The 25487-nt window shown below is 42.0% G+C and overlaps 1 protein-coding gene across 1 annotated transcript in view; it reads right to left on the reverse strand.

Moving 5' to 3' along the window:
* Positions 1-108: 108 nt before the first annotated feature.
* The window catches only part of LOC143296998 (uncharacterized), a 34102-nt gene continuing 8723 nt past the window's right edge, over positions 109-25487 (reverse strand). The window contains exons 2-10 of the mRNA XM_076609105.1: positions 14671-14798; positions 13475-13644; positions 12772-12825; positions 11432-11567; positions 10840-10955; positions 6900-6993; positions 5983-6414; positions 5090-5190; positions 109-4573 (exon numbers count right to left, since the gene is read on the reverse strand). Coding sequence (XP_076465220.1) covers positions 4547-4573; positions 5090-5190; positions 5983-6414; positions 6900-6993; positions 10840-10955; positions 11432-11567; positions 12772-12825; positions 13475-13644; positions 14671-14798 — 1258 coding nt within the window. The 3' untranslated portion in view covers positions 109-4546. The remainder of the gene's footprint in view (positions 4574-5089; positions 5191-5982; positions 6415-6899; positions 6994-10839; positions 10956-11431; positions 11568-12771; positions 12826-13474; positions 13645-14670; positions 14799-25487) is intronic.

Below are 25487 nucleotides of genomic sequence, written 5' to 3' on the forward strand. Positions count from 1 at the left end.
CATCGCGCAAGTCATCAGTCATCCACCCTCCCCCCATCGCCCATCCCCCATCTGGATGACAACGATGGTCATCGTCGATCTCGATGGACACACCATTCATTCAGCTTGGCAAACAGTTGTTCCACTGTCTGTGACGGTGGGTGGGTTTCTTGAACATGATGCAGCAGCAACAGGTCCTCCAGGTTTTCAATATGTGTCTGGGCAACAGGCTGGCCAGTCCATTCTGGCAACCAAAGCATGCTGTGGAAACTTGTCCTCCAAGTACTCAATGCAAGTATGAATGCTGTCATCTTGGAGCATTGCTTGTGGTTTATTCCAGCAAAGTAGGGAAACTGCAAGTGGTGCAGATATGTCATCCCTGTATCTCTGGATCATGAGATTCCTTCACACATGAAAACGTTGGGCTCTGTGCTGGGCTGGGAAGTCTCTGCACACCTATACAAAGCCTCCACCATGCAGGGCCAGCTGCCAAATGCTGGCCTTGAGGAACCTCCATCCCTGGTATTTTCCAGACACAGAATGGAATAGTCTTTATCACCACATGTACCATGGTCACAAGGAGTATTTTGGGGGATGCTACACAAAGAGTACAAGCATAAAACTAAAATGCAAATACAATTACACCAAGGATGTTGTCAAACATTGACACATATATATATCAGTGGATACATGGACAGGTATTGTCATCATGAAGAATGAAGGAAGAAAATTATGAAAAGCAATTTGGAACATTACTTCCAGTTAAAGACCTTTTGAAGCACAGTGATACAGCAGTTGCCATAACTTTGTCCCATTAGCATTATGGTGTTTGAGTCAGTGTGGATTCATCAGTAAGGATGACCTAGAACCACTGCTAACAGTCATATCCACCACCCATAATACCTGCACCATCCTTGTTGAACAGCTTTGTGGGCAGACATAAACTTTGTGGCCATTCTGCTGGGTGAAGGGCCTGGAGGTGAACAGCATGCTTACAGTTTCTTGATACTGTGTGATGGTGGTGTGGACGGCTGCTTACTGTTACCTTCTGGTGCAACTGGCACTACTGGCAGTGGATTTCCTGGACACGTGGACCTGCTGGCAATGTAGCGGTCTTTATTGGCTGTGTTTGTTTTGGGCCTGCCTGGTCAAGACTTGTTCTGAACTTAACAGGTGATGCTTAAATGAACTTGCAGCTTCACACTACCAACAGACATCTCACAGTACCAACAAATGTCTCACAATACCAACAGATGTTGAGCAACGTTTCATACAGCTATGCCATCCTTTCGCTCCTCTGTTAATTAAGCAAGCTGTTTTCATCATCCAACAATTATTTTATCATGCCTTAGTGCAACCAGACTGTTGCATATTTGCAACAAAGTTGACCAATGTTCAGAGAGCTAATCATACTTGTGAAGTGGATTATTATATCATTAATGCTCTGTGGAAAGCTGATTGATGTTGATTATTCTGAAATTTTTTCTTTGACGTCAGAGGTTTTTGTCTTGCCTTGCAGCTTGTGCGTGTGAAGCATGCCCAGCACTGTTTTGCCTTCACACCAAAGCTAAAAAAGCAAACAAAAAACTTTATTGTAATTGAATTTACACTGATCAAACTTGAACTGTTTATAAAATATGACCATTTTATCAAAACATTTTAAATTATTTACTTTCTTGAGGAAGTCTAAAAGAATTCAAAGCAGACGACTCACCTTCATATCTATATTTTTTCCCCATTGAATTAAAATACACAATATAAAAACCCTGTTCAAAGTCACATCTCCACACCTATCCTGTCAACGGAAACCAAAACTCAAAAAATAAAATACAGGAGCATACTGTTTTCCAGTTCATGTTACTTATACTACAGGCCAGCTGACTGCAGCAGCCATATTAGTACTGAAAACATGTCAAAAACAAAACACTGAAAAAGAAGCTGAGAAATGTCAAAACTACAGTTGGCTACCATACTTTAATGCTGCATCATTTCCAAATCATATTGCAAATACACTTGAAGGTCAAATGAATATCATGTACATGTGAACTGTCATTTTACATGCAATGCTTGCAAAAAAAACAACAAAAAAACCCTGAAAAACCCTAAATGCAAATTCACATCTCACAAAGCTGGTGGATAGTACTGTTCAGTTCAGCAACATGAACAGAATAAATAAATGATTTATTAAATAAAATCAGATAAGCATTTATGGATTCAATCAGACACTATTGTTTCCTGGGAGTTGTGATTTTTGTTTGACAGTGTACTCAGCACATCTTAACATTAACAGATTGTTGACCTTCAAAGGATAACAAATGAGTTTTTAATCCATCCTGTTCAGAATCTTAGACATGGACTCTGCACAGATCCAACTGTCCAGTGTTACACCTAATCAACTGCTTTTGCTACAAGTCTGAAATACAAATATATATTTTTAAAAATTATTAATCCATCACAGAAATTGCAAAATTTGCATCAGAAATCACTCCTGTTTTTGGAAGTATGTGATTTTTCAAGAACATAAAGTTTTTCAGCTGCAACACAGGTAAACTGCTGCATGCTGAGCTTTCTTCAGCCAAAAGAAACACTGAAGTGCACACTTTCTTTTGTTACAAAATAAGCATAAATCCAAGTTTTCTTTTGGCTGTGGTGATGATCTGCAGTGGTAGATTTCAAAATCACATGATTTCCATTTGAAAAGAAAACCAACTACAGAAGATCACCACAATGCATACATGTAAAAGAACACACTTGACCTGTTATTCAATGTATATTTGAATGTACAAACCAAGGTAATTTTATCAAAATAATTGTAATTATAAAAGCTTGCTTCATCAAAACAGAATATTGCTTATAGTTTTTTTAACTGTGACTGCTGCCACAGATTCTCAGATACTGTGACTTGCGATTCTGGCAATAATACTCAGAATCTACCTTGTTTCCAAATGGAACTCTTTAAAGTAGATTTCTAAGTTATATACTGACCAATGTTATGAAAAATACAATTGTAAGTTGACTAATTCTAAGATTCTCAAATTTCAAATCCTGTACAATTTAAAATCCAACAAACAGAAAATTAAATTAGAAAGATAAAATTATCTATCAGAAACACATACATATACACATATGAACACGCAAATACATACATATGTACACAAAGACACACACTGCATTCAAATGATCTCACATTCAAAAGATATGTGTAAAAACATGTGGACAATGTTTATAAAACCATACCATTTACCAGACAAGAACACTTTACAATACAGCTTAGCTGCAGCTCATGTCTTGCACATGGTGAGAGCGGATCATGAGTGGAGCTCATCGTTTTCAGCTGAAGTTTGTTCAATGGCAAAAGAGTCTGATCTGTGAAGCAGTATGGATGTGGCAGACTCATCTGAACACAATATTGACTCCTGTCATCCAATGGTCAGAATAACCTGACAATGAGATGTGTTATCCATTTGTTATGACCATTTTGTGCCATTGTTTATATATATATATATATATATATATATATATATATATATATATATATATATATAACTCTGAGCTTCTCTCATAAGTGAGTCTCATGGTCAATTCAATGGAACCATTTTGTTCATTCAAAATGACAATACACAATTTTTATGAAACTGTCACTTGACATCAGAGCTTGCAGTCAGCCAGGAATACACACTGGCTGCATGCATTTCCTTGACCTTGATGTAAAAGCCACTGGAAGACAGTAACTCTCTGTCTCCCTGTCACCTCTCTGCTTTCGTATGCAGCAATACTATACCACTCTCAAGAACGCACAATACTAAACGTGTCTCTGCTAGAGTAAACATTTAGTTTGTGACGACAGCAAGAACAGAAATGGTGGATTTGACGGACCACGGTAAAAAACAGTGTGAACCATGAAGCTGTTAGCAAGCCAGAGAGGTACACAACCTAGACAGCAATTTCCTTCCACATCACAGGCACATAGATGTAGACAAAATGTGAAACAATGTGACTCAGCGAAGATAACTGCAAGCCTGAGGTGCACATTGTAGACAGCAATGTCCTCAATTATCACATGTATTTGGAAGAAGACAAATGTAAAGGTGAATTTTCATCACTATCAGCACTGGTGTGGCATCAAGCTAGATGTAGTTGATATCTATATTACAGTATGTACAATATAGCACCTCAGACACAGACACACAGTTAAGGCTCAACATTTTCATCAGTGATTTCTAAAACACTGTGCCAAATGCAAGGGGTCTCTAAAATATTGGCACTAAACTTTAGAACATGATTTTCTTGATACTCACAGATCAGTACATTTAACAATAATTGCACTTCCAATTAGTCATGAAGTCGAAGTACAATCAATGAAAATAACTGTCCAACATCAGTCTTGGTGACATCCCAATTCAACACGAGGGGTCACACAGTCAGTTCACTCCCATCAGGGAACAGATGGCTGTGGATCAGTCTGTTCATCATTTGCAAAATGTGGAGTTAAAAAAAGACACAATGATTTTCCACACAGTGGTTTTGCTGCATGATGTCGACCACTCAGAGGCCACTGAGGGAAGACTCACAAATCAGTCATCGGTATACCCTCCTGTAACACACAGACCACCATGCTGAGTCAACCACACTGCAACAAGTAAAAGTATAATATCAACACTATCATCCATTTACTCATGCAGGAGATCTGGAATGTTTATGTATGAGGATGATATAAAGGTCACAGTCATGCTTGTAAGAAAACGTCTTAAGTCTATCAAATTTACTTCATTATGAGCATCAACTATGTCTAAAACAGGTGAAGAGGTTGGGCAGCAAAAGTCTACCAGTACTGTATTTATCTTCAGTCAGTTCAAGGGGAGAGGAATCTGGGTTAAGAGAAGGGAAGGAAGGTGTCAAGAAAAAAATAATCTGAAATGAAAAAAACAAACAAGAGGGGAGAATGTAAGGGAAAACACAGGACTAGAAAACAGAAGAATGTAACTCCTACCCCCACCCCACCTCCAAAATGAAAAAAAAAAAGATTGAAATAGGGGAAATCAGAACAGAGGAAGGTGAAAACTGCCAGGACATAGGCTCCACACCTATGCTGTCTGACACTGGTACTCACAGCACTGGTGTAAGTCCTGGACCCATCCTCATCATGAAGATCCCCCTCCTGCAGTTTGTTATCCCCATCCAGACTGAAGCCTCCGTTGATGTAACAACACACTGGAACACCAGTATCAACTTACAGTTGGTGGATATCTATATACTTTCACAGGAAAAATGCCTATTTTACTGAACATGTACCCCAAACTGACTTACTCACACTTATCTTGTGTTGTGTGCTTGTACATACATATATATATGTGTGTGTGTGTGTGTGGTGTGTGGTGTGTGTGTGGTGTGTGTGTGTGTGTGGTGTGTGTGTGTGTGTACGTGTGCGTGAGAGAGAGAGAGAGAGTGTGTGTGTCTATGTGTGTGTGTGCGCGCATGCACATGAGCAAGTTTGTAATGTCTAATGTGAGTGTATGTGCAAGTGAATGTATCATAATATGCATTTGTGTGTAGTACTAGCAAATAAATACCCATGCGCTACTGTCATTTTGTGCATATATGTTTCTTATGTGCATATACAAGTGTGTATGGTGTGGGATTGTGTTCATGTATGTGTGTATGTGTGTGTGCATGTGCATGTGTGTGTGTGTGTGTGCATGTGTGTGTGTGTGTGTGTGTGTGTGTGTCTGTGTGTGTCTGCGTGTGTGTGTGTGTGTGTGTGTGTGTGTGTGTACATGTGTGTGTGCAGGTATGTGTTTGTGGAGGAGGAGGAATTTCATTTGATGTCTCATCTCACATACTGGTGATTGCAGACAATTTGCGTTTGTGTTTGTGTACAAGCATGTGTGAGTGCAAGTGCATGCATATGTGCATTTGCATCTGTGCGTGTGTACCCTGCACACACATACACACACGCACACACACACACACACACACACATCCAAAACACTAACACGAACAAACCTGATCCCTTCTTCATGCCATCACGCCTGAACTCGGGAACAGCGCTGGTACCAGGATCTCCGTCAACACCTGGTAAACCTGTTCTGTCTGTGATCTCACTCCCACTCTCTATCTGCACATGCACCTGACGATCAGATTCCTCACAGGTGTGAGAACTCTCACTCTCTGACTGAACACGCTGTCTGCTGGATCCACACTGCAGATGTTTGTCTTGCTCATTTTTCGTATTTTCTCTCTCCTCTTTGTCCTTCCTGTCTGTCTTTCTTGTCATCCTCTCCTCTCCCAGTACTTCTGAGTTTGTTGTGATGTAGCATGGCAGAGGATCATTTGTAGGGTGTTCTGCTGTGGCGTGACTGTCTGAGACTTTCTCACTGAATGGGAAACCTTCCTGTGTGAGGTCTGGCTTTGGCACGTAATCATAGATGGCTGTTGCTGAAAATTACAATCGTAACATATTGTGTCATTCATGAATGAGTTTTGTTTACAAATTGTCATTTACTATCAACATAGAAAGAGACAGACAAACAGACAGAGACAGAAACAGAGAGAAACAGAGAAGGAGAAGGATCAGGTAAAACAAAATAGTCAAAGAAAAGTGAGTCAAGAAAATTGAAATTTTTCTTCCTCTCTCTTATTTCTATATGTCATGCATCTACACACATAATATACACATATGCATGCATACAAAACACTCACTCATGCATGCTCTCATGCACACCACACAAAAACACATCGTCTCATACACACTCATTAAATAATTTTTTCTCCCTATCATTCACATGCATATATATATACATTTATTTATACACACACATATCTCATACACACATCATACTTCTCTCTCTCTCTCTCACACACACACACACACACCAAGCCAATTTAAAAAAAAATAAATCAAACAAACTGAACCAACTGACTGGTGCAAGATGAGCTGTTAGATGACTGGCTCTGACTGGCATTCTTCTCTCTTTTCAGCACCATCACTTCATGTTCCAACCGCTCCACTTTCTCCTGTAAAGTTTTTGTGTGCTGTCAGTCACACAATACATACACAGACACAGGTCTGTTTCTTTCAGTTACATTCATGTAATTTCTTAAATAGGGACTTGAGCTTTCTAAGAGGAAGAAAGTCTATGACCAAAACTAGGAGAGGTTCTAACTGCATGAAGAGAAGTGCCCAGATTGCCTTGTGGAAGACCTCACCTCGCCTCACTCATATGCCTGTTACTGTGCCTAGGGGCATGGGCTGCTGACAAGAACTCTCCAGCCATCCCTGTGGCCACTGACAAGAACTATCCAGCCATCTCTATGGCCACCAACAAGAATTATCCAGCCATCTCTATGGCCACTGACAAGAACTATCCAACCATCCCTATGGCAGAACTATCCAACCATCCCTATGGCCACCAACAAGAACTATCCAGCCATCCCTGTGGCCACCAACAAGAACTATCCAGCCATCTCTATGGCCACCAACAAGAACTACCCAGTCATCCCTATGGCAGAACTATCCAGCCATCCCTGTGGCCACCAACAAGAACTATCCAGCCATCCCTATGGCCACCAACAAGAACTATCCAGCCATCCCTATGGCCACCAACAAGAACTATCCAGCCATCCCTATGGCCACCAACAAGAACTACCCAGTCATCCCTATGGCAGAACTATCCAGCCATCCCTGTGGCCACCAACAAGAACTATCCAGCCATCCCTGTGGCTACCAACAAGAACTATCCAGCAATCCCTATGGTAGAACTATCCAGCCATCCCTATGGCAGAACTATCCAGCCATCCCCGTGGCTACCAACAAGAACTATCCAGCCATCCCTAAGGCAGAACTATCCAGCCATCCCTGTGGCCACCAACAAGAACTATCCAGCCATCCCTGTGGCTACCAACAAGAACTATCCAGCCATCCCTATGGTAGAACTATCCAGCCATCCCTATGGCAGAACTATCCAGCCATCCCCGTGGCTACCAACAAGAACTATCCAGCCATCCCTATGGTAGAACTATCCAGCCATCCCTATGGCAGAACTATCCAGCCATCCCTATGGCCACCAACAAGAACTATCCAGCCATCCCTGTGGCCACCAACAAGAACTATCCAGCCATCCCTGTCCAGTGCAAGCCATGCCAGCTGTCCCGAGGGGCAGCCTGTCTTCTTCATATCTGCTTCCAGGTCATGGTACCACTTATTTCTTGGATGCTCTCTTTTCTTTTTCACAAGTAGGTTCCAGGCAATGGTTTTCCTTACAGTGCTGGATGCAGGCTTTCAGAGTGTGTGGCCAATCCATCTACAGCATCTTTGGAGAATATCTTCTTCTGCAGGCTGCTGTCTTGTTACCTCCCATAGTTGTGTGATTACTGAATTCCTCCGGCCAGCTAATCTGAAGAATCCTACGGCTGGTGTTGATGAAAGTTTGGATTCGCTACATGGTGGTGACAGTGGTTCTCCAGGTCTCCACTACATGGATCAGGACAGGCTTCACCACGGTGTTGAAGATCCTGATTTTGATATTGATTGTGAGACCTCTGGATCCCCAGACATTCTTCAGCTAATGGAATGCTGCTGTTACCTTGCCAGTGAGGGTTCTAAGCATCTGTTCAACCCTTCTTGTGAATGAAGCTACCAAGGTGAGTGAAACTCTCCACCTCTTCTAGTGCCTCACCTTCCAGCCTGATGGGTGTCGTGTTTGCTGCTTTGACCTTGAGGATCTTGCTCTACCCTCTCTGAATGTTGAGGCCCAGGCAAGCTGAGGTTTATGCAAAAGTGCTGTTCTTATCCTGTATCTGGTGATGGGTGTGAGAGAGAAGGGCCAGATTGTCAGCAAAGTCAAGGTTATCTAGCTGTGTCCGTAGTGTCCACTGAATGCCATTCGGCTTCTGGGCTGTGGATGTCTATAATCCAGTGTTCTGTAAGTAGGGACAGGAAGGGCAAGAGAAAGAATCCTTGCCTCACTCCTGTCTGTTTGGTCCCAAGGTTGTCATAGCCGAGGGGTGGCAATGGGGACAAGCTCCCATTGTCTACAAAATGACCCTCACGGCGCGTGTCTCCAACAGCCTCTGACAACTAAGTCCAGCTCCTAGCCTGCTCGTGTGGCTTAGATATAAGCCTGGCGGAACTGCTACTACTGATAGGAGAAGGGGCGAAGGCGGGTTACCTGGCGCCTGAAAACCAGTGCTTTGGGTAGATGGGGCTCATCAGTCTGGGAAGACAGCTCATCTAAGAGAAGGAAAACTCTGATTTCAAACCTCCGCTGCCTTGCGGCCATACCCACTCATAGGAAAGGCTTCGGGAGTCAACCCTGAGGAAAAGTTCGGGCAGATGGAGTCCGTTAGCCTCAGCAGGCAGTCCTTCCAAGAGAAGGAAAACTCCCAAGAGAAAACCCGGCCAACTGTAAACCGTTACCAGAACAGGAGATCACCGAAGACGGCGCCACAGTGGCCTCTCTAAGGGGCGTGATCTAGTCAAAACCGGCTGTGCACGCACTCTACGACATATGGCTACGCAGACAACTCCTGTCTGTTTGGAAGGATTTGGTGGTTTGCCAGCCATGAAGTTCTGGATGATGTTTGTGATTTTCTCTGGCACACTGTAGTGTCTCAGCAGCTTTCAGAGGGTCTGCTGTCCATGCTGCCAAATGCCTTCTCACTGTCAATAAAGTTAATGGAGAGAGGAGAGTTTCTCTTCAGCAATTGTTCCAAGACAATATGCAGCTTTGCCATCAGGTCAGAGCAGGAACTGTCTTTGTGAAAATGAGCTTGCTGATCTCAGAGCTGGGGCTCGGCAGCATCCTTTATTCTGTGTGGTGGGAAGACAGTGACTGATAAAAGAAGGGTTTGTCCTTGTAGGGTCAGAATGCATTTGATGGTCTTGACAGGACTGTTAGTTCTGGAATACATAGGCACATGAAATATTGCAATTTCATCCTAACATAATTTCCTATACTATTACCAAGTCATTACAAAAGACACAGCCACCATTCAAAGTATTATTAGCAAGCTCAAACTATGCAAGTGTTTTATCAAGTGGAAGCAGCATAAATACACAGAACATGTGCTGAGATCACCTGGAGAGAAATATTACTAAAATTGATCAGTTCAAATTTCATCAAAATTTCCTTATCAAAATACTTTCAGTATTTGCATGAGGCTGCACTACTAATTAAGCAAATCTTGTTTTTAAAAATTTTGGTACAAATATGAATAATACATACAATGAGCAACAAAAGTGTTTGTGACGGAACAACAAACATGTTATTACCAACAATTTTTCTGTTGTAGCAGACATTTTCCAAAGATGAAGAAAACTAGTACACTGCAACTTTCTCTTACCTCATTTCTGTTCCTTTTATTTTCCTTCCTAAATTTGCAAAAACGTTTTGAAAAATGTGTGCCTATATGTACAGTTTTGTTTGTTCTCAAAAGGATTGTATACCAGTACTTATTCAATGAGTTAAATAAACATAACAATCATATGTTCCACTTTGACATGCACTGTCTCTATGAAATATCATCCTTGCTATTTCCTCTTACTGTATTGTCACTTATCAATGGTTTCTCCACTGCAATGGGATGTCATTTACAGCTTAGTCTTTTGTGAAGGACTGTGACTCTCAAACTAGGAGACAAGACTGCACCGGCTCTTAATGCTGCAGCCTTAGAGCTAGTTGGCCTTTGGGAACATCCCATTGCTGACAGCTCTCGGTCGAGAGAGTGGGGATGTAACTTGGGCAAGACACTCTCCACAATAATTCTAGCCCAGATAGTTGGGACAGCAGTTGTCTCCTCCTGTTCTGATTGTCACAGCCGGATACGACTGACCATCATGCATACATACTGTCACTGACCAACCTTCTGTTTATCATACTTGGCTTGCAGTGAGCGCCACTTTTCTTCCACTTTATTTTTGCTGGCTTTCCAAACCTCCAGGTCTTGTTCCATGTCACGGTGTACTGCTTTGGCTTTGACTGCACATGAAGAAATATCTGACTGTAAATAGCGCACTAGAAACACTACCTAATTGCAACTAAAACAAATATAAAATGTAATTAAATATGGCATCAAAAAGATTATTTATTTGATTGCCGGACGAATGCATTCCATGTTCACAACACATACATGTTCACACACACACACACACACACACATACACACACACGCACACACACACACAGACGCACACACAGCACAAACATCTAATCGCAAATACCCAAACTCCTAACCACACACACACTCACAACAAAATACAATCCCACATGCTCACGCACAACATACACGCTACTACGCACACATCCTCTCTCACAAACAACACCCTTGCACACATGCTTGCAGTTGTTCTGACAAAAATTCACGTACACCCACACAGACACACAGACACCACACACCACCTCAACACATACAGATACAGACACAGAACATGCAAAACAAAAACAAAAACACTTACTGTTACACATATGGGGCAGACGCCATAAACGGAAAATGACAACAAATGTGCAGGCCTCTAACTCTGGGATCCGACCCTTGATCTCAAAAGCCACCTCCACCGTCACCACAGCAAACACCACCAGCATGTCCAGTACCTGTCAGCACCATCATCTTTGCCACCATCATTGTCATCATTTCCATAGCACCAATACCAATAATACCATTATGATGACCAACATCATCAATATAGCCAGCACCTGTATTGCCACCATAATTATCATCATCTTCACACCACCAATACCAATAAATGAAAAGCACATTGGGTTATGCTGTTGCCTGGCATATGTGGTGAAGAGTATATGGATTTGTCTGAACACAATGATGCCTCCTTGAGAAACTGAAACTGAACCTGAAACAGTTCAAGTGGGTTCACATGTGGCTCACAAGTCTGACATGCAGCCCACACACATGAGACTGAGGGCACTGGAATGTCATGACGAGGGTGTCCTGAACTGCATTCCTCTTCCCCCCCTCTCTGGCACTGGAGAGATGGCTTCAGCAGACAGGCTTGAAGCTGCTGAGCATGCACAAGACACCCATGCATGACAGAGATTAACTCTTTCACCACCACAGGCGACTTTGTCAACTAGACAGTTCAACACCTTTGGCGACTTCAGTCAACATCGAGGTGTCATGTTAAATGGACCATTTTTCACACTGTAACAAAGCTGACAGCTGCAGCTAACTTTTCTGCATAGTAGGAAATTGACTGACCTTCCCATCTTGTCTGAGTTTGAAGTGAGAAAGTCCACTGTTTTGTTTTGACACATACTAAATTGTGTGACTGAGGGACTAAAGTCTAAGATACTTGGCGTTGGGGAGTGTTCTGCCCATTTCAGCCAGAGAAGTCTTGGTACAGGCATGATGGTATGTTACAACTGGGAACTTCCTTGATATTCACATTTGTTGAGTGAGTATGCATTCCCTGATGTACGAGCTTATTTCAATGCAAAGTAACACTCAGATGATCATGACGGTGGTGGTTCATGATAACTGCAGCTATTGTTTTATAATTCAAAATTTGTCAACATAATTGTGTTATTGTTAATAATAGTGCCTCATTGTCACCTCAACATCTCCAGTATTCATCATTATTTCCATCATCACCACCACTAAATCAAGGAATCTGGCTCTATCATTATCCTGTTATATACAAGGTCTACATAACATGCTCAGCACCTGTCACTGTCATCACTGTAGTTTGCCACGGTTGCTTATGTTGTCAATATTAACATAATCACCTAGCTAAATGGTGCATGTCCACAATAACCATCAAAAGAAAAAAATGTATCAATTTACCTGCCAAATGTTGAGTAGAAATTTCTTTCTGAAGACTATCAGCTTTATCAAAATCTGAAATCACAAATGTGCAAGCATGTGTGTACGCATGCATACACGCACACACACACAGGCACGCACGCATGCACACAAACACACATACATACACACACACACATCCATATAGACAATGACAGATGCACATGTAAAATAAATCAAATGCTATTGCACAAATCCATGAAAGAAAAATGATCAATTCAGAGAATGTGACAAAATGCACTTAAAAAGTAGCTGTTTCTTGTTTTCTCCATTTATCACTCTTTACAATAATCCCCCCCCCCCCCCCCAGCACCCCCCTTCCCCCAACTAACATACATACCAACACGCTGTTCTCCACTTTCTCTAACTAACACCAACATTTTTTAATACACCCAACATTTTTTTTTAAATAGTTAGGCTCCAATCATGTCACTAACACCAAATAATATATATTACTAAAGAAACTCATATTTATAAAGTTTGGTTCAATAGTGTCCACATTCCACATAGTAGTTCTTTTTCTTTTTTTTCTTCTTTTTTTTTTAAGAAGTAAATTTGATAAAATTAATATCCTTCTTCCTTGCTCTGAAGTCTTCCCATATACTTCTCATATTAACAGGTGCATAAAATTTGTGTCTTTTCTGAACTGTTTGTTTCTGTGTGTCTGTCTCTCTCCGTGTCTCACCTCAAAGAAGAAGAGAGCAGCTATGGACAGACTGATGTAGTGAAACACCTTCTGAACCAACACCAAATCCTCTCCTCTCTCACTCCCAACTGACAGGTCTTTGTCTGTGCTATTCATGGCTACAGGTGATGACGATGATGACGCCTGCTGCTCTGCTTGGCTGGATGGTACTGAACAAACATTGTTGAAATTAGTTCTACCAGATGTCAAAGTTCGTTTTACATGAGGAAAAAGCTGTGTGCACAACTACCCAGGTTAATGATGATGACGGTGATGATGATGATGATAATAGTGATGCTGTGTGCAAAACTATCCAGGTTAATGATGATGATGATGATGGTGATGATGATGATGATGGTGGTGATGACTGTTGCTCTGGTTCGCTGGATGGCACTGACCAAAACCCATTGAAATAACATACTTGATGTCACAGTATGTTTTTCCTAAGTGCAATGTTAAAATAGCTCACACCAACTTCATCAAAAGGGCAGAGATGCAATCAGCTCTGTCTGGCTGTAAACTGCTGTCACAATATGTTTTACCTGAGAAAAAACCAAGTGCCAAACTATGCAGAATCTACACTTTGGTGTCAAAATAGCTCCCACCATAACAGTGTATATGTATACCCGCATGTGCATGCACGTGTGTGTGTGTGTGTGTGTGTGTGTGTGTGTTGGTGGGTGTGTGGTTGAGTGTGAGGGCCTTACTATTTTTATATTCAGATTATATGGTAAAATTTACTATAAATATTATATTTCAAAGGGCTTAAAAAAAAAAAAAAAAAGAAAGAAAGAAAGAAAAAAAAAGACTGACATTAATTAAATACTACTGTCAATGAATAATTTCCATCTACAGGCTATAGTAACGTTTATGCTGCGCTGACCTTCAGAACTTCTGACACAAGTTTGAATGAATCTCTAGTCCAGTGGCATTCTCTCTCTCTCTCTCTCTCTGTGACTCTCCATCTCTTCCTCTCTAAGACACACACATACACAGAGCAGAGACACACACACAGAGCTACAGCCACAGCCACACACAGAGACACAGACACCACATACCATACACACAAAGAGACACACACAATGACACATACAGGCATACACAGACACTCTGATATCACTTAAAGTGGAAAGATGCTAAATTGAACACACACACACACACACAACACAACCTCAGCCATGCATCATAAACCTTACCTGTCAAGATTCCAAAATCTACGAGCATTTCCCCACAGATGGCCAACACAGACACAAAGGTCAACACCACTACTGCGGACTCACAGCACAAACTGTTGGAGCATTTGCTCAGCCTTGTACATGCCCCACTGAAATGACAGAAGAAATAGATCAATTAGCATATGCCACTTACATACAGTACAAATGGATAAAGATATGTCAGGAACGCTGATCTGAAGTCCATGGGGAAGTGGAGATAAGCCCAGTAGGCTAAGCATGCATATGGACAGGCCTCGTTCCTCTTTGAATGCTTCAACTAATTCATCCATTTTCTCCAGTGCATGATTTCCCCTATTCATAAAATCCTCCACACCAGTTCAGATAGAAGATGGATTAATTCATGGATCAAACAGCTTAATCCCTGACACCAGTTCAGATAGAAGATGGATTAATTCATGGGTCTAACAGCTTAATCCCCCACACCAGTTCAGATAGAAGATGGATTAATTCATGGGTCTAACAGCTTAATCCCCCACACCAGTTCAGATAGAAGATGGTTTAATTCATGGGTCTAACAGCTTAATCCCCCACACCAGTTCAGACAGAAGATGGATGAATTCATGGATCTAACAGCTTAATCCCACACACCAGTTCAGATAGAAGATGGATGAATTCATGGATCTAACAGCTTAATCCCCCACACCAGTTCAGATAGAAGATGGATTAATTCATGGGTCTAACAGCTTAATCCCTGACACCAGTTCAGATAGAAGATGGATTAATTCATGGATCAAACAGCTTAATCCCCCACACCAGTTCAGATAGAAGATGGATTAATTCATGGGTCTAACAGCTTAATCCCCCACACCAGTTCAGATAGAAGATGGATTAATTCATGGGTCTAACAGCTTAATCCCTGACACCAGTTCAGATAGAAGATGGATTAATTCATGGATCAAACAGCTTAATCCCCCACACCAGTTCAGACAGAAGATGGATGAATTCATGGATCTAACAGCTTAATCCCCCACACCAGTTCAGATAGAAGATGGATTAATTCATGGGTCTAACAGCTTAATCCCCCACACCAGTTCAGATAGAAGATGGATTAATTCATGGGTCTAACAGCTTAATCCCCCACACCAGTTCAGATAGAAGATGGATTAATTCATGGGTCTAACAGCTTAATCCCTGACACCAGTTCAGATAGAAGATGGATTAATTCATGGATCAAACAGCTTAATCCCCCACACCAGTTCAGACAGAAGATGGATGAATTCATGGATCTAACAGCTTAATCCCCCACACCAGTTCAGATAGAAGATGGATTAATTCATGGGTCTAACAGCTTAATCCCCCACACCAGTTCAGATAGAAGATGGATTAATTCATGGGTCTAACAGCTTAATCCCCCACACCAGTTCAGATAGAAGATGGATGAATTCATGGATCTAACAGCTTAATCCCCCACACCAGTTTAGACAGAAGATGGATTAATTCATGGATCTAACAGCTTAATCCCCCACACCAGTTTAGATAAAAGATGGATGAATTCATGGATCTAACAGCTTAATCCCCCACACCAGTTTAGACAGAAGATGGATCACAAGATCACAAGATAATCTATTGTCCTTAAATGGAGATGCTTGGTGTGGTGGCACACAGTTAAATTCTATATAGTACAAATATAGACATGCATAAGCCATTCAGCTGATTTGCATACGCTCAGAAGCACACAATGTCAGCTGTATCAAATATCCATGTGTTTGCCATCAGTCTCCATTTCATACTTGTTATAAAAAAAAATTACAAAAAACATGTAAAATGACCTTCAAATATAATCAAGTAGGTTACAATAATAAATAAGCCCCCAAAACAAGGAGAGTTTATAACATAGATAAATAATCAGATATATAAATAATGACAACAATAACAATATCAATAATAGTAATAATAATGATGAAGATGATAATAACAATAATAATGATAACAACAACAGTAATAATAATAACAATGATATTAACACTGCCACTACTACTACCACCACAATCACCACCACCACTACAACTACCAATAATAATAATAATTGAATGAATAAATGAAGACTGCTTGTCCTATACCAATTCATGGATCTAACAGCTTTAAGGAACCACCTTGGCAGCATCAGTCAGGCATTGTACTTCTGATCCAGTATTCACCAGTGATCCCGGCTTCACACTCTGTGTCAGTATGGTGTTGTGTTCTTGTGAAAGGTACTTCACTCTGATTTTCCTCACTCCAACCAGGTGTGAACAGGGACCTGATCTTCCTCACTCCAACCAGGTGTGAACAGGGACCTGATTTTCCTCACTCCAACCAGGTGTGAACAGGGACCTGATTTTCCTCACTCCAACCAGGTGTGAACAGGGACCTGATCTTCCTCACTCCAACCAGGTGTGAACAGGGACCTGATTTTCCTCACTCCAACCAGGTGTGAACAGGGGCCTGATTTTCCTCACTCCAACCAGGTGTGAACAGGGACCTGATTTTCCTCACTCCAACCAGGTGTGAACAGGGACCTGATCTTCCTCACTCCAACCAGGTGTGAACAGGGACCTGATTTTGGTTGGAATGGTTAAAACAGCAAGAGACGGAGGGTTGAGCCTCACCTTCCTTTGCCACGCCCTAAACAAAATGGATATGAATTCATGGACCCAATGCCCATAAAACCTAAACAGCTTTTAGAATGTCCTTTCAGCTAATAAGAAAGAAAAGAGTACACACTTCTAAATAAGTGATGGTTCTTGGCTAATTCTACACATGTTGCATTAATGGTCAAGGCAGATATTACTAGCCAAGTGGTGGGTGCAGTGGTCAAAAGGTTAGAGTGTTGGATTCTTGCCCAAGTTTCCTGAGTTCGATCCCTGTCACACCTGCTGGGTTATGGGTGGAGATTTTTCCGTTCTCCCAGGACAACACATGTGAAGACCTGCTGCCCCTTCATCTATATACTCACGCAGGAGACCAAATGCACATGTTAATGATCCTGTAATCCATGTCAGCGTTTGGTGGGTTATGGAAATAAGAACATACACAGCCAGCACATCCCCGAAAATGGAATATGGCTGCCTGCATGGAGGGATAAATAAACAAAACGGTCATACACGTAATTTGTTACATGTCTGTATGAGTGTGTGTGTGTGCATGACAGAAACCTGACTGAATGACACAGGAAATGAATGATGAGTGCCTAATGGCAGCTGTCAGTTGGTTCTTCCCAGGTAGGCAGCTTGTTGCCAAATGCCTCCGTGTTTGTAAATAGTTTTGAACTTGGTCCCTGACCATGGCTACAAGTATCCATAACATCATATCATGCTGGGGCTCTTTTTGCAGAACATGGTTGTGACACAGAGGATGTGTGGAAGAAGCAGGGTTCAAGAAGTGTCCATCCTGTGTCATTCACTGTTCCAAAGCAGACATGCCAGAAAGCCTGGCCAGGAATCATATCCACAGAACGCAAGTTCTGTGATGAGGTCACCAAGGTAACAAGAGAGGCAAAAACTACAGAGGCTATGCATGATGCCTGCTAAATTCAGTACAGGAAACAAGGAAAAGATACCAAAAAACATGGCACTAGCTTGTGACAGGACAAAATGTGTCTAAATGACCTTACAGTGAGTTGACAAACAAACAAACAAACAAACAAACAAAAAACAATAAAAAATCAAACTGTGAAGTAGACAGAGGAAAGACTGAATGTTATTTTGTGACCTTGATCCTCCTGACTTCTGAACATGAACTCCAAAAGATTTTTTTTATAATTTGATCAAAAACATCTGGGTTTGATTGCAAAAGTGATCAAGGAAACATGGGGTACATTTTGTAATAAGAATTTTCCTACCCATCCCAGCTCTTATTATGCTGACAAACTTCTTGATCTTTCACCTCTGACCATGAGTTTCAATACAGTTCACGTTCATGAAGACTACACGAAGACTGTGATGCTTGCAAGTTTGTTTGTTTTGTTTTTTTCAAATACTTATACTAGGTTATTTTATGGCCAAAATCTTTAACCACCAACCTTAGCTTTATCAAGTGTTTTCCCGCTCAACATGACCAATCACTATTCCACATTTGATGAAGATCATATGCAAGACTTAAATTCTGTAGTGCGTTGAGCTTTTCTTTTATGTGTGATAACCTTGTCTTTTGGCCTTCAGTTTAATTAGGGTTTCTCTGTGCGTGTGCGTGTGTGTGAAGTGCACCTACAGATGGAAGATATCAACAGAGGCTGGACATCAATTTCAGCCACACTCCATCTCTTTGTGCCCTGCTCATGCAAATGCAAGTATGTATGAGTGTGTGCGTGCATGTTCATGTCATTCTCCACACCGAACATATCACTCTGTGTCCACATCTGCATTTTTGTGTGTGTTTGTGTGCGCACAAGTTTCAAGGGCACCTGTTAGTGAAATCAAGTGTGCCTGAGTATGTGCATGTATGCGTTTGTGGACACAATGACGGAACAGACATGCATGTATCCTTAAAGGTACATACCTCATGCATTGTTTGGGTTTCAAAGCAGGCCGATTGTGGCACAGGGTGGGAGGAGACTCGTTGAGTCCAGAGTAAAATTTATTGTGGTAAATGTCGTATGTCCGTGACATCTTTTCTTCACTTCAATTTGTTCCTCTGAATGCATCCGCTTTATAATGCCACATCATGGGATCATTTTGATTTTTTATCAGTCACTGGTTAATGCATTGTTGGGGCTGTTTTAATTTCATGCTTTCTTTGTTGTCTATATTTTACAATTTAAAATGCATGTACAGATGTGAGACTTCAAATGTGGTGATCTTACTCTCAAAACTACTGGTGATTTGATTAAGAGTTATGAGACTGGTTTGCTTTGAGCTATGAGACTGGTTTGCTTTATGAGACTGGTTTGCTTTGAAAGAAAACAATATAATGGACCTTGAATACTGTGAGAGACTGAGAGGAGGGGGAATGAGCGTTATGTGACATCCGTCATGACAGATTAAGTCTTATCCTAGCCGTTTGACGCACTACACTGATTAATCATACTCAGCTCCCAAGGCATTGTGGACCAGGGCTTTTTTATGCGAAACCAGGTTGGGCCAAATTGGCTGAAACATGCTCAGTAGGGTCGGAAACAATCACGAGCTTTTCAGTGTGGCTGTTGGCCAACTTGAAACAAAACCGGCCACCACCTGTGTTCAGTGATTGATGATGTTCAGTATCTGGTGGTCGATGTTTGTTTTTCGTTTATTCTTTCATCATGAACATCTGGCAAAAAATGAAGTCAGTGAGAAAGAAGCATAGACTTTTCATACTATGGCAGCAAAGACGAGAAATAGTTGACTATACAGCATACCTTAAGGCTAGGAACAAAGCCAGCAGAGAATGCAGGAAAGCAAAGAGAAGGTTCGAGGCCACAGTGGCCGCTGAAGCTAAGAAGAATCCCAAAGTCTTCTGGTCATACGTCAAGAGTAAGACGACAACACGATCGGGGATAGGAGACCTGAAAAAGGAAGATGGCAGTAAAACAACATCAGATCAAGAAAAAGCAGAGCTGCTGAATAATTTTTTTCACAGCTTGTTTACTCGTGAAGATGACGGGCCTCTCCCCGACCCACCAACTCCTGAGTACAGTGCGACTTTGGAGGACTTTGAAATTTCTGAAGAAAAAGTACTGAGACTGCTTCAGACCCTAAAGATATACAAGGCTACAGGACCAGATGGCATCAACCCCCTCATTCTGTCGAAAGCTGCTGACATATTGGCCCACCCAGTTACACTACTCTTCCGCAAGTCTCTTGAAGATGGACAAGTTCCACGGGATTGGAAAAAAGCAACTGTTTCTCCTATCTTCAAAAAAGGTAGCCGCCTACAACCATGTAACTATAGGCCAGTCAGCCTCACATGCATACTCTGTAAGGTGATGGAAAAACTCATCAGAGAAAAGGTCATCATGCACCTGGTTGAAAATCAACTTATCAGCAAGCAGCAACATGGTTTCGTGCATGGGAGATCCTGTGTTACGCAGTTGCTGAATGTTATGGACACCTGGACAGAGATTCTAGATGCAGGAGGCAGCATCGATATCATATACATGGATTTCATGAAGGCATTCGACTCCGTGCCCCATCGACGTCTCCAAATGAAGCTTGCAGTGTATGGCATCCAAGGCAAGGTCTTCAACTGGATCCGGGCATTTTTGACAGACAGGCAGCAGCAAGTAGTCGTGAACGGAGCAAATTCACAATTAGCGCCAGTGATGAGCGGGATTCCACAGGGAAGTGTTGTTGGCCCGATGCTATTCATCATCTACATCAATGACCTGCCAAAAATTTGCACCAGTGAAGTGAAACCGTTTGCTGATGACACAAAATTGTACACCCGCAGTGACATCCCAGGAGCCACGACTGTCTTGCAAGATGACCTTGACAGACTACAGCAGTGGTCGCAGGATTGGCTACTTCACTTTCATCCGCAAAAATGCAGCGTCCTGAAACTCGGTAACAAAAGGTCAGAAGTGGAATACACCATGCAAGACAGACTACAGGGCACAACAGTGCTGGAGGAGCATGAACATGAGAAAGACCTTGGCGTCTATGTCAACAACAAGTTATGCTTCAAGGAACATGTAGCAAAAAGTACTGCAAAAGCACTTTTGACTTCCTCAGCAACGACATCTTTGTCCAGCTTTATAAGAGCCTTGTGCGTCCTATCCTGGAGTATGGCCACTCTGTGTGGCAACCGCACCACAAAACCCTTTGTAGTGAAGTGGAGGACGTACAACGATGAGCAACCAAGCTGTTGGCATCACTGAGAGACAAGCCGTACCCTGAGAGGCTGGCGATCCTGGGACTACCTACTCTTGAGCATCGCAGAAATAGAGGCCGCGATATGATTGATCTGTATAAATACATACACGGGATCTACGATTCTGACCAGCCGAAGTTCGAGATCATTAGTGACCGTGCAACAAGAGGAAACAGTCTCAAGATCAACAAGCAATATTGTAGGTTGGATGTTCGCAGCGGAACTTTCTCTCAGCGGGTGGTCAACATGTGGAATGACCTCCCAGATTTCGTGGTCAAAGCGCCATCCATGAACAGCTTCAAAAGCAGGCTCGACGCTCATTGGACAGATATGGCAAGTGTTTACACTCCAACTTGCCAGTCTTGATTATTTAGTAATCGTATTAGTATTTGCCACACGTGCCAGTGCCACGCATGCCACTTAAAATGTACGTGAAATTGGAAAGATGAACTGGCCCTTTGGGCCTCAAACATCTACAACGTCAAGGTCAAGGTCAAGGAATAACTGCCGGAACTATCACATAGATGTAAAAGCAGTCCAGCGGAGCAACCACACATGCATACAATAACTGCATGTTTCCTTCTGTTACCAACTACCACCATGGGATTGTGAAACCACCTGCCAGACGATGTAAAGCCATAGACACTAGAGATACTAGTGTCTTTGGTAAAGCCAAGCAAAACCATGTGACCAGCCAGACGACTGTCACCAAACCGCCGCGATTGTCACCAAGCTCTGATCCACGGAGATATATATATATATATATTTACATCTATATATGTCTATGTTCTGCCGGAACTCCTCACAGACTATATAAACTATCAGTATAGGTATACCTACAACTCTGCACAAAACCACGTCCAACATCGATGCTATTAATATATTTTGTGTCTGTTTTACTGGCGGACCAACCCAGACGGGCGGGAGAGATTAATTAACGAACCGCCAAAGCCGGCGTTATTTTCATGCACGCCGTCAGTACTGATTTCAGCACTTTAAAAATTTTAAACGAACCGGACTCCATTGGTAAGAACACGCACAGCCAGTTTCACTGTAAGCTTCAAATGATCACAATTAACTTCCTCGGTGGAACACCTCAGTGTTCCTCATTTGCAATCATAGCAGTCTGACTCGGTTTAGCTTCTGGCGGGGATGAGTTCATCATCTGCGGTCAGTCAACGTTCACACGATCAACTCCCTGTTTAAACCACTGAAGATACCTGAGGCGCATATATCAGTTTTTTCTTATATTTTTTGTTGGAATTGATGAGCGTCGATCTGTCTAGAAATGGATATATAGGACACGTGAATTAATGACTGATGAGACGACAAGTAGGCCTAAAACTAGGGTGTGTGATGATGGCTTTCGTGCTTCGAATGACGAAGTGAATAAAATAGTATAATGATGTGTGCTCCGCAACACTGATTTGACACCATTAAAGAAAGAAAGAAAGAATAAAGTCTGAGTGACTGACATGTTTGCCGGGACTAGCCTGAGATTTTGAGTCGGCTGAGGACAAATCATGTTTCCGTCAGTATTTGTATTTACTGGTAGAGAACTCGCCGGGTCACATGATAATGTAAGTTAAACAAGCGTCCATAGATCACACCGGCATACACAAACAACACACATACGCAGTAAAACACGGCCATGTGTATACGGTGGACCTACCTATCTCTCTCTCTCCCTCTCCCCAGTTATCCGATCGCGAGAGAAGGTGAGAGAGATCGAGAGCGACTGAGACAGAGAGAGAGAGAGCGATATAATTTGAAGTCAGTGTGTGTGTGTGTGTGTGTGTGTGTGTGTGTGTGTGTGTGTGTGTGTTCATACACACATGTATACAAGTCTTCAAACATTACAACCGGTGTACATGTATATAACCTGTCGGCATGAGGATCAAACTAATGACCGTCAGTGTGAATGCAGTCCACGCTGACACATGACAGGCGTGACTGACGTCATTGCCAATCTGTCAAAAGTGTCCTCTGGGGATGACTTGTCATCCATGAACTTTGATTAACTGGGAAAGCAAAGGATACCACGGGTCTGACACACTGTGTGAGAGCAAGATTTCACGGTGTCGCAATGACCGTGACGATCCGCCTTCACCTGTTGCAGAAAGTAAAATAACTTAAAGCTTCACGGGGGAAGAAAACAACAACTGCAATTTCAAATATTCACAGAAAGAAGCCCATATTCTGTTTAATTTTGGTAGGTATATATGTCGAACTGAAAACCCCTCTCCATCCCTCACACGGATTTCATTTCAGGCATCAATCTCACGGTGGCTCAGTGGCTGTGACTCGGGCTGCTTTTCAGCAGCGTTGTGGCAGAAATCTGGGCTTTTTTTTCCTTTTCAGGTCAACTAATGCACAGTCGGACAGAAAGACAGATGTGGGTATACAGAGAGAGAGAGAGAGAGAGAGTTCATGCGCCACAACCTTAAATCAGTGTTTGAGGTGTGGGCGGTTGACTAAATAACACTCGGATGGAAAGCGGCAAAATAATCTCGTACATGCTTTTGTGTTCTAGAATAAGAGGTGGTTTGAACGAATAAGGCAATTTTGTTGTTTACTTTTGTTCGTCTTTAGGCTATACATATTGACAACGGTAATTACCAAAGTTGGAATCTTCTTCGTTTAACGCTCGGCTGTATCAACTGAACTGCGGGAAATAAATTCAAGTTACTTCGGTTGGGTTTTTTTTTTTTTCTTTTTTTTTATCTAACTTGGGGTCGACAAGCCTGGCCGGGCGAGTCTATGCTACACTGAACTGTTCAGTGCCACTGATGAGATGACTACTGAAATATGTGTGACAACTGAAAAGGGTTATACACTACCGGCAAATCTGATGACACAATACAAGTACGCTGGTCGGTTTCATGATCAGTAGGTGGCCTATGGACCAAGACAACCTTCAAAGGACGTACTGAAAAACATTTACAGACCGGCAGAAGTATAATCATTGCGATGGAAGCCGAGAGATCGAGCGACATCGAGTTGTGCTTGGAAGTAATGGAAACTGACTGAGATCAGTCATCAGTGGCCGGAAAAGGGTGATCTCTGGTGGGGAACTGACACAGTTACCGAGACCGGCAGAATAATTATAATCACTGCGATCAGTGGAAGAGAAATCGAGCGACATCGAGTCATGATCGAAATCACTGGAAACTGATCGAGTTAAGTCATGGCGGGAAAGGGTGATCTCTGGTGGGGGACTGAGGGGGCAGGAGGGCCGCGAGTGGGAAGGTGGGAGTTGGGGAGACTCTAGTGCATGAGAACTCGAACTCGTACTCGAACAGTTTAATCAGTATAGGCCATGGCCCCTTCTGAAGGGGGTACAGTATTTGTGAATAATTCACACACATTTTCAGAGTAACTCATTGAAATAGTAATATACTGACAGAAGACATTACAAAAGCAGTTAGTTAAATCAGCTAAGCATAATGGTGCGTCTCTTAAAAGCTTTGTATAAATACATACACACATTCCTTACTATTGGTTCACTTCGAGATGCCATAAGCAACGCAGTCCGGAACACTGGGAAGGATCCTGACAATACTTTTGTGGAATATACTTTATACGTAAATCACGATAAACCTGACAACAAAGCAGAAAATGTTTTTCATCTTCATTTTTCGTTATTACACAGAGGACACAATAAATTCACACCTGTATACATTTTATAACGGTTATGATGTACCATGATGTCCGCCGAGATATTCCACATCAGTCTAAATCTTGTCATAAAATACCTTATATGTCTGTCAATAACAAGCAGTAGATATTGTTCACAATTTACAGATGATTTAAATGTTCTTTAAAAAGAATATCTATCACTGCTCTGCACATGTTCTTCCCAGTTTTGCCATCTATTATCAATCAGTCGTTGACGAAGTTCTTTTAACGCGAGTGGGAAGGTGGGAGTTGGGGAGACTCTAGTGCATGACAACCGGAGAGAGAGAGTGGGATCCCAAGCTGATAGAATCTTTAAAAAGCACAAAAAAGAGAGA

Source organism: Babylonia areolata, chromosome 22 (genome assembly GCF_041734735.1).
Source record: "Babylonia areolata isolate BAREFJ2019XMU chromosome 22, ASM4173473v1, whole genome shotgun sequence".
Classification (NCBI taxonomy): Eukaryota; Metazoa; Mollusca; class Gastropoda; order Neogastropoda; family Buccinidae; genus Babylonia; species Babylonia areolata.